Source organism: Humulus lupulus, chromosome 7, assembly GCF_963169125.1.
Source record: "Humulus lupulus chromosome 7, drHumLupu1.1, whole genome shotgun sequence".
NCBI lineage: Eukaryota > Viridiplantae > Streptophyta > Magnoliopsida > Rosales > Cannabaceae > Humulus > Humulus lupulus.
Genome location: NC_084799.1, coordinates 173,221,882 through 173,236,538, shown reverse-complemented (window position 1 = coordinate 173,236,538; position 14,657 = coordinate 173,221,882). Strand labels below are relative to the sequence as shown.

General features: G+C 36.4%; 1 protein-coding gene across 1 annotated transcript; it reads left to right on the top strand.

Annotated features, from left to right (window-relative positions):
• Positions 1–1,514: 1,514 nt before the first annotated feature.
• Positions 1,515–3,889, top strand: LOC133788832 (uncharacterized). Its single transcript, XM_062226450.1, has 3 exons — positions 1,515–1,847; positions 2,660–2,987; positions 3,503–3,889. The coding sequence occupies exons 1-3, from the start codon at positions 1,700–1,702 to the stop codon at positions 3,711–3,713; spliced, it is 687 nt and encodes a 228-aa protein (XP_062082434.1). The 5' UTR covers positions 1,515–1,699; the 3' UTR covers positions 3,714–3,889.
• The last annotated feature ends 10,768 nt before the right edge of the window (positions 3,890–14,657 follow it).

The window sequence follows — 14,657 nt, the reverse complement described above, 5'->3', positions numbered from 1 at the left end:
TACAGAATGTCAAGCAGTTGCTCATACGTCACACCCTTCTCCAAAGGCAGAACTTAATTTTTAGCATCCCTGAAAATCCAATCCTTATTTTCCAATTCCCAAACACCATTGAATGCAACAAATATGGAAATAGACGAATCTGTGTCAAAAAACAAAAAAAAAAGGTCAAAAATTAAAACTATAACATCAAACAGCATAAAATCGATTCATATCAAGGTCAAACTATCGAGGTCAACCCATCGAGGTCTATCGAGTCCCATCGAATCCAATCGAGTCCCATTGAGGCAAACACTACATAAATTAAGTTCTATGCCTCTATCGAGGTCCATCTAGGACCATCGAGTCTCATCGAGGTATCCATTTTCCCCTGATGTGAGGTTCCTTTGAAACCATGACATGGAGGAGAAATGTTCTCTTCAAATCGAACTTCTTTATTAATGCTGGCAAAATCCGATGCATTTCTTATACCTCCATTCTTAATCAATGTCACACATAGAGGAATCAGCTTCTCTACAGATTTTGATGCTAACCCAATGAATGCACGCACATACCTATCATTTTTTATAACGGTAGGTTTGATGGATTGTGATAGGCATATGTACGGGACCTCAATTTTCAAGTCATGCACACATTTATCCACTTCAAGCTCATCGTACAGAATGTCAAGCAGTTGCTCGTACGTCACACCCTTCTCCAAAGGCAGAACTTGATTTTCAGCATCCCTAAAAATCCAACCCTTATTTTCCATTTCCCAACACCATTGAATGCAACAAATATGGAAACAAGCGAATTTGTATCAAAAAAACAAAAAAAAAAAGGTCAAAAATTAAAACTATAACATCAAACAGCATAAAATCGATTCATATCGAGATCAACCCATCGAGGCAAACACTACATAAATTAAGTTCTATGCCTCCATCGAGGTCAATCGAGGACCATTGATTCTCATCGAGGCATATTGAGGTAGACAAATGATATAAACAAATGAGGGGTTTATTGAGGACCATCGAGTCCTATCAAGGCAGACAAAAAACCCAGAAAAAGAAACAAGAAAGGAACGAAAATCCATTCCAACAGTGAAAAATTACAATAAAACATGAAGGCATACACAAATCTGTTCGAAATAACAAAAGTAATGTTGCTAAACAAGTTTCTTCACTACATATAACAAATATATACTTACCTATACGATTTTTGATCCGAAATCCAAAACGAAGTCCTTGCCTTGAAAGGATTCACAACTTGCCCTAAAATCTAAGCTCGAAAATTTGTATAGATTAAACTACCTTATTTTTAGGGGCATTTTTGGGAATCCAAAGAATACTAAAATAAAAATGTGAGATTTTTTTAGCTTGGTATTATACAATAACACTTAATGCATTAAAAGTCAAATTTCCAAATGTTTAATATATGTACATTCATAAAATATTTATTCACAAGTAGTGTATTAATGTTAGGTAAAGTTGCGTAAAATAATGAATCATCTTCTTCTACGAGTTAAGTTGGTTTTTTTACTTAATCTCCATATAACCCATCCTCTTCTAAAACTAATCAACTAATATTCGCAACTTCAAATCAATGTAGTGTAGTAGTAAGCTAACCCAATTTCTCACTCCAAATCCCTACAAATTGAAATCAATTCTCAAATTTCAATCCTCTAACGCCCAATTCCTCGTGTCCTATTGGATCTTGAAATTCTATGGAAGGTTTCAGTGCCGAAGATCTGTCCACCATAGGTGGAATCGCAACGGTATCGCTTCTGCATTCCTTCATCCCCACGCATTGGCTCCCTTTCTCCATTGTCGGCCGCGCCCAGAAATGGACTCTTTCCCGCACTCTCCTCGTCAGTACGTTCTCTCTATTACTTCCAGATCTATGGTATCAATTCAATTGGTATTTTTGCTCTTATAAGCATTTTCACGAACATTATGTAAGCATTTCACAGTTGGTGTTTTTTTTTTCTTCGTGCTCTGTTTTGTTTGTGGTATTGTTTCAATTGTATTAATGTTCAAATTTTCGTGGATTCAAGTCTTGCTGCTTCATATATGGAAAGTTTTCTTTAACGTTTCGCCTGCATTACTCATTTTTCTGTTTTTACTTTGTCTTTGGCTCATTTTTATGAAGCAAACATGAAATAACATAATCCCTTTTAGTTTTGAGTCTGTAATAATTCTTACAATAGATGTGGCTTTTGTTTTCGCAGTTTAAGTTTTTACAGACTATACTTTATGGGTTTGTAACCCATTTCTTTGAATTTTGGTAGAAGTTAGCACGATGATTAGAAATGTTTCTAGTATCTTGATGATGGGGAAAGTGGTTAACCGGATTTTTGTCTCAATTCAGAACGTCTCTCTCTCTCTCTCTCTCTCTCTCCATTATCATAAAAAGTAATCTTTTCCAAAACAAAAAAATTTAGACTTCTAATGTAGTGAGGCTGATGGGTTGTTTGGGTTCTTAATGTATTATGTATCTGTGCGAATATGTACTTTTATCAGTTTAGAATTGCTCTGGTGCTGGATTTCCTCATATGTATTTTAATTTACTGTGGTAGCTTTTAAACGTAGTTATTTAGAAGATGATATATATATATTTTAAGATTGGAAGCATTTTATAGCTATATTACTTTTGCACTTATCTTTAGTTATAATTTTGTTTGCAGCTGCATTCGGAGCTGTGTTGCACGTAATATCTACTTCAGTTCTTGGTATAACAGCAGTAACCATGGCAAACACCATTGCTGGTGAAGAAACAGTCCACAAACTTGCTTCCCTTTTGCTTATAGTCCTTGGTGGTAGTTATGTTTTGTTGTTTTTAATGGGAAAGGGTGGTCACAGTCACTCTCACAACCAACCCATGGAAAAGATGGCCGTTGCTGGACTTGTTCTTGTGCCTGCTCTGTCTCCTTGTGCAACTACACTTCCAGTGTTTCTTGCCGTTGGAAATTCTTCTTCCATGATGGTTCTTGCTATCATAGTACTGCTATTCAGGTATGTAACTTTGACCTTTAACTCAAATTATCTTTGTTTGATTATGCATGGACTTTGTTAAGGGAATTCTGGCAATGAAGGCTAAAGTGATAATAGTTTCATGAATCTCTAAGATTATGTTCTAAACTGACTAATTTGTTCTTCACAAAAGGAGTCATTCATCACTCATTCGTTATCAGTTAGTATTTAAATATCTAAGAAAGCAATAATTTTTACCGTCCTTAGCTTTTTCCAATTTTGATTATAGGTAAGTCTGTGATGTCATGAAAAATATGATTCTTGGCAGTTACTTTTGACATTTTGTGTACCTTATGAACTTCCTTTTAAATTTTGTTTTCATGTTCCCTACAATCTGAGTTTATATATCTCTGTTCATCAAACTATCAAGCATGTCAGTCGATTTTGTTTTTTCATTGAATTCCACTAATACTTTGTTATGACATTTACTTACACCTGGTGAATTTTTCAAATCTGGGTGAATCTATTGTTTAATTCCCATAATTTTATAAATGCAGCACCATAGCTGTGATGACCTCGCTGGTTGCTCTGTCATTCTATGGTGCTAGCCAGATCAAGTTTCACTGGGTGGAGCGATATGACAAACTTCTTGTAGGTTCAGTGCTGTGTTTAGTAGGAATCTTGACACTCCTTTTCCATGATCATGATCATGATCATGGCAGTGGTTCAACTGGAGAGCATTTGCATAGAAAAATCATCGGTCTTTGAATATTTGGATCGGTCGTGCAAATGTTTACTTGTAGAAAGCGATTTTCAATATGTATCAAAATAGAACTGTTTGTAACATGCTTGATGTGCTACAATGATCAATTGAGAATTTGTTTTGTTCAATTTACAAATATTTGCTGTAGCTGAACATAGCTTGCAGAGTGGTTATAATCTTATACCAAGAGGAGTGCTAGAAATGTAGGGTCTGTTTGTCTTTGTTTTCTGTTTTCAAAGTTGTGTTCTCAAGATTGAGAACAAAAAACAGTTTTTGTAGTTTTAAAAAAATAAGAGGTGTTTGGTTAATGTTTTCTAAAAACAATTTTTTAGTTTTTTTTAAATCTTAAATAAAAAATTAACAAATATGTTTACAAAGATAAAAATCTTTTAAAAGTTTGTAATAAATAATGAGATAAAATAATTTGAAAGAAAAATGATGAAAAATAAGGAGTGAGAAAGTAAAGAGAGAAAATTTGAAGAAATATAAATTGAGAAGAGAAAATTGATAGATGGAAGAAAAAAATGAGAGAAAATGTAATGAGAAAGAAAGTGAAGAGAGAGAAGTGAAAAAATGAGAGAGAATGTAATGAGAAAGAAAGTGAAGAGAGAGAGGAAATGACGAGAGAGACAAATGATGAGAGAGAAAATAAGGAAATATTAAGTGATGAGAGAGAAAATGAGGATATAGGAAATGATGCAAGAGAAAATAAGGAGATAGAAAATGATGAAAAAGAAAATAGCAAGAGAGAAAGTGAATAGAGAAAATGTAAGGAGAGAGATAGTGATGAGAGAGAAAATATAAGGAGAGAGAAAGTGATGAGAGAGAAAGTGATGAGAGAGAAAATAATGTGACAATAAATTATGTTAGATAATAATAATTAAAAAAGTTATGTAAGAAAAATAAATATAGACAAAAAATTTTCGAGAACAACAGAAAACAACTTTTTGTTGTTATCAAAATTTTTTGTTTTTTGTAATTTTGTTTTTAAAAATTGTTTTATGAAAACAACGCCAAACACCTTAAATTATTTTTAGCTTTTAAAAAAAAAAAATAGTTTTTTAATTAAAGAGTCAAACACCCTCGTAACTTTTGTAAATTTTCTTTTTCTACACGAGTGTTACATAAATTCATGAAGATAGTTAACCTAATTTTCTCATGATTGGAGATTAAAATATATGGTGTGGTGGATAGATTTTTGCAAATAGGATCCACAGATCCCAAAGAAGAAATATAGAATATTTGTGTAATAATAAAAGAAGACGTGTTTATGATATTTAGTTATATTCTCGGGTTTATGTCCCCTAATAATTTTCTTAAGAAAGATTATAGAATTGAGCAGAAAAAGCTTGGTTTCCTATTATGGTGCCAACTGCCAAGCTTCATATTTATGTTTCATTTTAGTTTTTTTTTTCAATTTATAATTTTATTTTTATAAACACAAGGATATGGGTTTCAAATACTGATTTTTTTTATCAAATACATTCTCTGCTGCAAAAAAGAAAAAGAACAGAAAAGACATCTCATGTTGTCTCTTCAAATGCTACCTTTTTAGTTTTTACTTTTATGTAAAATGACAGAAAATACTGACACACAAGGGGCAAATTGGCCTTTAACATATTTGAGGGATTTTTCCCTTCAATTCTCTCTGTCCTTTTGATAGCCATTGGAGCATGTAGAAGAAATAAAAATACAATCAAAATGTTGCAAGGTTTTTTTCCCCTAGTCAAAACCAAGACCTGAAGGACGAAATCAATCCTGATAGGTCTTGATATGCCAAATAATGAAGATAAATATATTGTTGAAATTTCACCACATTCATTGATTATAGAGAAAAACAAATAAATAAAGCAAACCATGATTTCTTTTTTATTTTAATAGATTTGATTTTGAAAATTATAAATTCATTGCCAGGAACAACTATATTGTTAGTGTCCCGCATAAAAAGTTGTGTGAGAATTTAATATTATTTATAAGAGAATAAGTTATCAATTGATTTTGAGAAAAAACCTCATATTTACTTCATTTTACTTTTTTATAGTCTTATTTACACAAATAGGTATTATAGTAACAATATATATATATATATATAGAGAGAGCGACTACAATGCATCCCTTCTTTTTGTAATCCCAAATTTTTTTATATGATGATATACATTATAGCTATCTAGAACATCTTACAAATTTTCAAGAAATTTTGAATAAATTATGGTACCGAAACAGGGTCTAAACTGTCTGTTGCACCCGCGCCTATTTTTTTGTGTACGCGTGTAAAATTTGACAGCTTGAACTCTATTTTCGGCTTCGTAAACTATTTAGAATTTCTTGAAAATTTGCAGGATATTCTAAATACCTACAATGTACACTGTCATATAAAAAAATTTGGGATTATATCTATCCAGGAGCCGAAATAGAAAAAGGATGCACCAGTATTGCAAAAAAAGGGGATGCGTTGTAGTCGTTCCCTATATATATATATATATTATAGTGTGAGTTTAACGGAAATTATTTAATATTTTTTTTTTGTTTTCTAACACCATTAATTTTAAAGTCATCTAAATAAGTTAAATATATTATTTAGCATAATTTGAACAAGGGGCTCATGTTCACTATAAAAATGATCTCATTCATCTTCTTCTTCATTCATCATTCCCATCAAAATGTGTATATATTTTAGGGAAAATCCCGGGTGCACCCCTAAAAAGGGGCACACTGATGCACCTCATCTTCCAATTTTTGGCTTGGGAAGTATTTTCGGCGCAATTTTTTTTATGGCCGTGTATATTGTAGTTATTTAGAGCATCGTGCAAATTTTTAGTAAATTCTAAATAATTTACAGTGCTGAAAAACAAGGTTAAAATAATTTATTACACGCGTGACTACTTTTTTATGTGGGTGGAAAATAGCTTATTTGAACATTGTTTTCGGCACGGTAAATTATTCAGAATTTCCTAAAATTTGTAGAATGCTCTAAATAACTACAATATACACGACTATAAAAAAATTACGTCAAAAATACTTCCCAAGCCAAAAATTGTAGAGGGGTGTACCGATGTGCCCTTTTTTGGGGGTGCACTGGAGAACTACCCTATATTTTATATGTTAAATTTAAGTAACAATATCTATATCTTTATATATTATAAATGTAAGTTTAACGAAAATATTTGTTTTCCGTTAGATTTAACTTTTTTTTTATTGTTTTCTAACACCGTTAGTTTTAAAGTCATTATAAATAAGGTAAATAAATAAAAAAAATAATAAAGTCATCTAAGTAAGTTAAATAAATTGAAAAAAAAATGAATCATAATAATTTCTCATCACATAAATTTAAAATTTCATAGTAAAGTATTTAAACTATTATATCAATTATGTTTTCAAAACTATAACTGAAAAATATTTATATGTTTAAATTTATTCTTTTTTCTTTTATTAATTATTTATTTTGTCGTATTTTGTTTATACAAACATATATGTAATAGTGAAATAAGACATAAATATACATATTTTCTTAGTTTGTCGTTTAGTTTTTTCAAATGAGAAATTACTTACTATAATTGTTCTAGCCTGTTTAACCCAAAGTTGGACATGGTGATGTGGCATATGAAAATGACACGTGGCAGCGTTAGGTATTGAACTCGTCCATGCTGGTCGATTTGTAGGTGATGGTTGTTTCTGTTCAAGGGCAGCGGAAGGAGTTGCTTTTGTCAAGTGACAAGAGAAAGAGTATCATTTGCAGAGCACAGCTCGAATGGTGTCTGATCGTCAACAAGGATTTGGTCGATGGCTTGTTAGTGATACCACTTGCTCGAAGGGAGTTCCTGCTCGAAGGATGATGTATTCAACTAGAATGACCCAATTCTTAGGGGAAAATTATGTAATTGATATTTGAATGTATTTTTATATTTTTTTTATTGTATATTTAGTTGTAACAAGCCCACATTATGCATGTAGGACCTATTTCATGCTTGTAAGGCCCATGGCCTACTAAGAGACTCTATATATAGAGATCTCTCAAAGTCATTAGCTCTAATGCGCACTTTAAATACAAAATCTCTGTCGAATTGTATTCTATATCAGGCTTAGGAAACTCAATTGAATATTATTCTTATGATCTTGAGTTTGAGACATTTTTTTATTAATAAAAGTGCAAGTGGACGTAGTTCATTACTAACTCTTGGGACCGAACCACTATAAATTCTTGTGTGTCGTTTACTTGATTTCAACTCAATTATTTTACTTACTGTCATTCAAATTGACTCAGTGTCGTTGACATAAATGCTGATCAATATTTTGGTGCTTTTATTGAGAGTTGAACTCAAGGAGATCTCAATTCACCAATCTGAATCAATGGTTATAACTACTAGAAGGCAAAGTTAGGAACCGCAAGGGGGAAACTTGTAACGTCCTCCTAATCTAGGACCGTTACACTGTGTATTTTAAATTGTATCGAACTCGCTAATCAAGTCATTTGGTTATAAACGTGTAACTAAGGTTAATGTCAAGGGTTAGGGTTAAAAACTTTGGTCAAAGGAATTTTTGACTTTTATTTAAAAAGTTTATACATACATGGGATCCCAAAATATTACAACCAAACTTTTAAAAGGTGTATAAACATCAAAATTACAACCGGCCGACCTAAGTGGAAAAATCAGGGTACAACCCTAGTTCCTCTGAGATATCCTCGATCGTGGTGGACGAGCAGTCGCATGTGTACACGCCACCACCGAAGCTCTCCAACTCATGGCTGGTCAAGCTTTCCTTTACCCTTACTTGCACCACAAAGCACCCGTGAGCCAAGGCTCAGCAAGAAAACTTAAACATGTGCATAAACAGAAAATACAGATTCCCAGATACTTATCTAGCTTGTCCATCAGCAATAACCTTCTCATACAGTCATTCAATTACAAATAAATGTTCATTGGACCAATTTGGGGCAACTGCCCTGAACAATTGACCATAGAGTCAACCTCGGGGCCCTATGCCCAAGCTATGTGACCATAGAGCCACATGGGGCCCTCGCCCTCAGCTTTGAGTAAATAGCCATAGAGCTAGCCAAACTGTAATGCCCCAAAATCCCTAATGAGGTTTAATGGTCAGAATAGTAGGCGGGGAGGGTCATACTTGATTTATTATGCCATTAAATGATTATATGCATGTTTATGTGAATTATATTATATTATTATATGGTAATAAATGCATGCATGTGGGTCCACATTTCATCATAAGGGCATTTTGATAATTTGGCCCATTGAGGGCATATTTGTATATTTTCATGCATGTTGGTGAATTATGAATGAGGCCACATTATAATGTGGATTTGTTCAAGCTATTCGGCATGAGACGATCTTTGAATACAAGTTAGCGGTTTTGTCATAACAGGGTTGTTTTTGGAGCTCGGGGTGAGTCTCAGGGTAATTTGATTATTAGTGCATTACCGGGAATTAAAGGGTAATGAGATATGATTTAATTACTATTTGGGAATAACGGTAATTGGAGGGCGTTAATTATGATTAGTGGGAGTAGAGGAGAAAGGACGACTTTGCCCTTGGGGGCCGTCAAGAAGTGAGATAGGCTTGGGGGTATTTTGGTCTTTTGACCTAAGGTTATATTTATCAAGTGGATGGTTGTAGAAACCTTAGCAGCAAAACAGAGCCCTTTTCCTACCTCTCTCACAATCACCATTTTCCTTCTCCTTCCTTTGAAATTTTGAAGCAAGTTTGAGGATTCAAACTTGGAGATTGAAACTTGAGGTCCTAGGCTAGTGTTCAGCCATTGAAGAGGATTCAATTCAAGTTTAAGGTAAGGTTTTAGTTCAATTTTCTGGTTCCTTGCTCTGTTTTTGTCTTAGTTTTGAGATTAGATTTTTGATAAGTTGTGGTAATAATTAGGAGCTTTGCTTTGTGGAATTGGAAGTGTTTTAATAGGTTTATGAAATGAGTTTGAAGAGGAAAAACAGGGGTTTTTGGCTGAGTTTCAGGTGGGGCCACAGCTCTGTTCTAGAGCGCCTCGACCCAAGCTTAATGAAGATGACAGGTGGTGCTGAAGGGCCATAGGGTCGCGGCATGGGGGAAGGCTGGTCGTGGCGCGTGCTGATGGCTGGAAGGTGGGCGCCATCATTTGGGGAGGCAAGCCGCAGCATGGTGGAGTAGGGTTGTGACCCTTAATGGCCTTTTTGGCCAGAACTGTGCTTTCTTCATGGGAATCCAACCCTTAGGCCTTGGGATCGTACCTACTACCCGGTTTAGTAGAATTCGATGTCCCAGAGGCTAGGTCTTGGTCCGGGAATCTTTTATTATTCATTTTATTGATGGAAGTTATATTTGGTTATGAATAGGTGACCGCTAAGGGACTTAAGGTCTGATTGTTCTCAAGGGTCGTTCTTTTATTATTCCACGCTCGAACCAGAGGTAAGAAAACTACACTCCGTATGTGACATGCATGGTTATTCATGAGGCATGTTGAGTGTTATAAATGTGGACATTGATTTCATATCAAATGCTTAGCAAATCTTGCTTACCTGTGAATGGCACTGACTCATTAGTCAAAATCGGCAATGGTGTCAATATTAACTGTGAAGTTGTAACTCATTAGTCAAGTTCGGTAATAATACTGAGCACTGGTCGTATGGTATTCGCTTGTGAGTCAAGAACGGTATTAGCGTGTTTAACGCAAGCCAAAAAGATTAGATCTAATCGACATAAGCATTATCGTCATGAGCATGAAATGCTTGACCGACCTTAAGTTCGATGAAAAACAAAAGCGCTTGTCTAGTCTAATGGCTAGTTACCTAGAGCCAAGGCCAGAAGGCCCAGGTGACTGCATCGTCACATGGCTAAGGGTGTGGAGCCCAAGTTAGTGACTTACTCATCAGTCACTCATCTGATTAGGGCTATACGCCCCAACATGATTATTAGAATCTCGATATTATCTTATTAGGCTACAAGCCCCAGCATGGTTACTAGAATCTTGAAGTGATATTTACTCATCCGTTTAAGGCTATAAGCTCTGTATGATTATCATGATCATCATTTTATATTGTATACATGCAGTAATGAGTTTTCTTGTTGAGCCTTGGCTCACGGGTGCTATATGGTGCAGGTAAAGGGAAAGAAAAGCTCACCCAGCCTTGAGTGGAGAGCTTAGGTGGTAATGTGTACATATGCGGCCGCTTGACCACCACGACCAAGGTGTTTCTCAGAGGAACTAGGGTTTAACCCTATATTTTTCCACTTAGGTCGGCAGGTTGTAATTTTTACACTGTAATGACCATTTTGTATTGTAAATAACTTGTAAACGCTTTTATGGGCCCATGTACAATTTTATGTTTTAAATCAAATATATAATTTCCTTTTGATCTTGATTTTTCACCTTAGCCTATTAATAAAACCTAGATGCACGTTTATAACCAAATGACTCGATTAGCGAGTTAAGCACGGTTCAAAGCTCACAGTAACGGTCTTGGAGTTTCCAGGGCGTTACACAAACACCTCTGGTTTTCCAACGACCATAGGGTCGGCCAATGTAATAGTACGTTGCTGATTTAGGCCTAAGCCTCTCGACCAGTGCGCAGTGCGTTATTGCCATCCTTGACTAATAAGTCAAGTCCTGAACCAGGTATTCGAATATCAATACAGAAGCAGATATGGACAGGCATACCCCAATAAGATAAACACGCATACATGTTAATCACATAACATCATCAGGTAACTGTAATCATAGTAATAATCATGCTTGTTTAACGGGACCACGTCCTAGCCACGCAAACCATGCAAATAGTCATGCAACACTTAAGCAAGTAAGAATATTCAAGTACGTTTAACCAATAAGTGAAAATGATAACTTAAACATAAATGTTCTCAGGGGCCCAAGCCCAAGCCCTAATCATAATTATTATTAACAGCTAGGTCAAGCCCTGATCACATATAACAAGTATTTGGTGCAGTTTTCTTACCTCAGGTCCGAGTATAGCGTAAAATAAGAACAACCCTTGAGCATGATCTCGGTTCCCTAGAAATAACCTACTCACAACCATAATATAGGATTCCATCAAGAACGAGCAAATAAAGGTTTCCAGACCGAGTTCTAGCCTCTAGGCAAATAAAGTCCTAGAATCGATTCTGAGCCCTAAGGAAAAGATTCCCGTCGCTAAAAACTCACCATGGTCAAAACAGCCCAGGCGGGTCGCGACCTGCCCTTGAGGGTCGCGACGCGCCCTTCAAGTTAGAGGCCCTCCTCCCTTGATAATGGACATAGACTGCGACCTGCCCCTTGAGGGTCGCATCGCGCCTCCCAAACAGAAGCCTCTCAAGGCCCTGGGTTCGGTTGGGTCGCGGCCCCCCAAGAACAGGGCCGCGACTTGGCCCTGCGAACCCAGATTTCCTCCATTTTTCATCAACCAAATCCAACCAAAACTACCCCAATTTCACCCTAAAACAATAATTCAATCCATATAACAGTTTTAATATCTTCCCGCAACAAAACCCAACTAGAACCAAGATGCAAAACTCATCAAAACTCCCAATTCAACTCTTGAGCTTTAAGGCTCAAGAACACCTCAAAAACAGCCAAACTAAACAGAAAAATCAATGGAAATCAAGGTCCAAAGCTTACCTCAACTGTGATTAAAGTCTCTCCAGTTGTAGCTAATCCAATCCCATGCTTAAGCCTTCGATCTCTCAAGCTTCAGCCAACAATTTCCCTTTAATTCTCAAAGAATCCCCCTTTAAAGAGTTGAGAGAAAAACAGAGAGAGGTTGAAAGAAAGAGACAGTCTGTAACGACCCAAAATTACTAATAAGGCTTAAGGGCCTTAATTAGTGTGCCGGGAGGGCATAATTGGAAGATATGTGAATTAATGGTAAAAATGCATGATTATGTGATATGCATGATCCTATGATTATATGGATATGTGAAATGCATGTTTATGAGTATTAGATAAGCATGCGGGCCTTGTTTAGCTTGTAAGGGCATAATTGTAATTTTGGCCCGTTAGGGCATAAATGTGATAAACTGTTGAGACCACATTATTATGTGGATATATATATATTTACAGTATTCGGCACGAGGCGATCCTAGGGAGCAAGTAGCGGGAAAGTCACAACGGGACCCAATACCCAACTCGGGGCGAGTCAAGGGATATTTTGGGTAATAGATGTTTATCTGGGTTATTGAGTTATGAAAATAAATATTTGGAGATATATTTGAGGTTAGGAAGCTTAGGAGGGAATACTGGGGGATTTTATCATTTTTCCCTCGGGGACGTTTTTGGTACCCCAAGCTTTGGGATTGACTTAATTAACTAAGAGTGGATAAAAAAAACTAAGGAAAACAGTAGAACTTGAGTAAACCGACTCTTTTCTCTCTCTCACTTCAGCTCCCTCTAGACTTTCCATTTCTCAAGCTTACTCTGAGATCAAGGATGAATTATTAAGCTGGAATCTTGGGGGATATCTCAGTGGTAATCTGGAGGTTCAAAAGGGAATTTAGGCAAGCATTTAATTGTGGTTTAGCTGACTAAATTTTGTAGTCTTTGCTGGGTTCTAAGGATTTTTGGGTCTTGATATTGAAGACCAATTTGAGGCTAAGGATTTGGGGTTAGCTCGGTGATAGCTAAAGGAATCAACTAGGAGTTGTGGTAAGCTTCGAATTATATTCTTGGTCATTAAATTCTATGTTTTCTTTGACTGGTTTGAGTGTTCTTGAGCTTGTGGGTTCAAAGATTGAAATGTTATTTTGATGAGTTTCTAGACTAGATTTCTGTTGGGTTTTCCCGCTGGAAGCATGTTAGAGAGTTGTGATAATTAAATTGTGTCATTGGGATGGTTTTGAGTGAGGTTTTAATGTTAAAAATGGAGGTTTTTCTGGGTTCGAGGGGCTGGGCCGCAGCTCTGTTCTAGAGTGCCATGGCCCTATGGAGCAAGGAAGAGCCGCGGCGCCACAGGGGTAGGGCCACGGCGCGTGTCTGTGTTCTAGGAGGCCTAGCCTCTGTTTCAGGGGGCGGGTCGCGACCCTTAAGGGCACCTTTGGTCTTTTGGAGGTTTTAAGTGCAGGAACCTATTCTAGGATGCTCGGGATCGATTCTACTACCGTGGGTGGAATTTGATGTCCCGGAAGCTAGAACTTTAATCGGAAACCTTTTTACAATTATTGATGGAATCCTTTATCATGGTTGTGACTAGGTGTATGCTTGGGTTCGGGACAGGATGTGCTCGGGGGTCGTCTTTCTTAATCAAAGCACTTGGAATTAAAAGTAAGAAAACTGCACCCGTTTATGTGGATAGGTTGGGACTAAGTGTTCCCTATATTCGTATGCATTGTTGTATGATTGTGATAAACCATGTGAATAGGTTGGGGACTAATTGTATAAATGTCATGAGGTGGTATTATGCCATGGGGACATGTGATAAACGACCTATGAGTGTCAGAATCAATACTTGCGCACAGGGCGCGGCTCAGCCATTAGTAGCTGAGGACAGCTTATTAGTCACTGAGCTCGGTTAAGCTGGCCGGAGTCAGTGGATATAACACTGGGGGCGGCTTAAGTGAGCCGAAGACAGTGGGTTAATAGAGGGTGCGGCCTAAGGGCGCCGACCCTGAATATTGTTTAATGGTTGCGATAAACTGCTGATTATGAACGTGGTTATTGTATTTGCCTGATGGATATGATATGTTGATTATTTAAACGACAAGTTGTTAGTTTGTTGATTGTTATCACTGATAGGTGAACGTTATGAATAGTTGAGTACTAGGTTATGCTTTGTGGAATAATTGGTTATTGATATTGATCATGCTATGATATTATGTTTTCTTGCTGGGCCTCGGCTCACGGGTGCTACGTGGTGCAGGTAAAGGCAAGGGTAAGATGAATTGACCATGGGTTGGAGAGCTCTAGGGGCGAGGTGTACATCGTTAGCTGCTCGACCGCCACGGCCAAGGGATTGTGCAGGGACG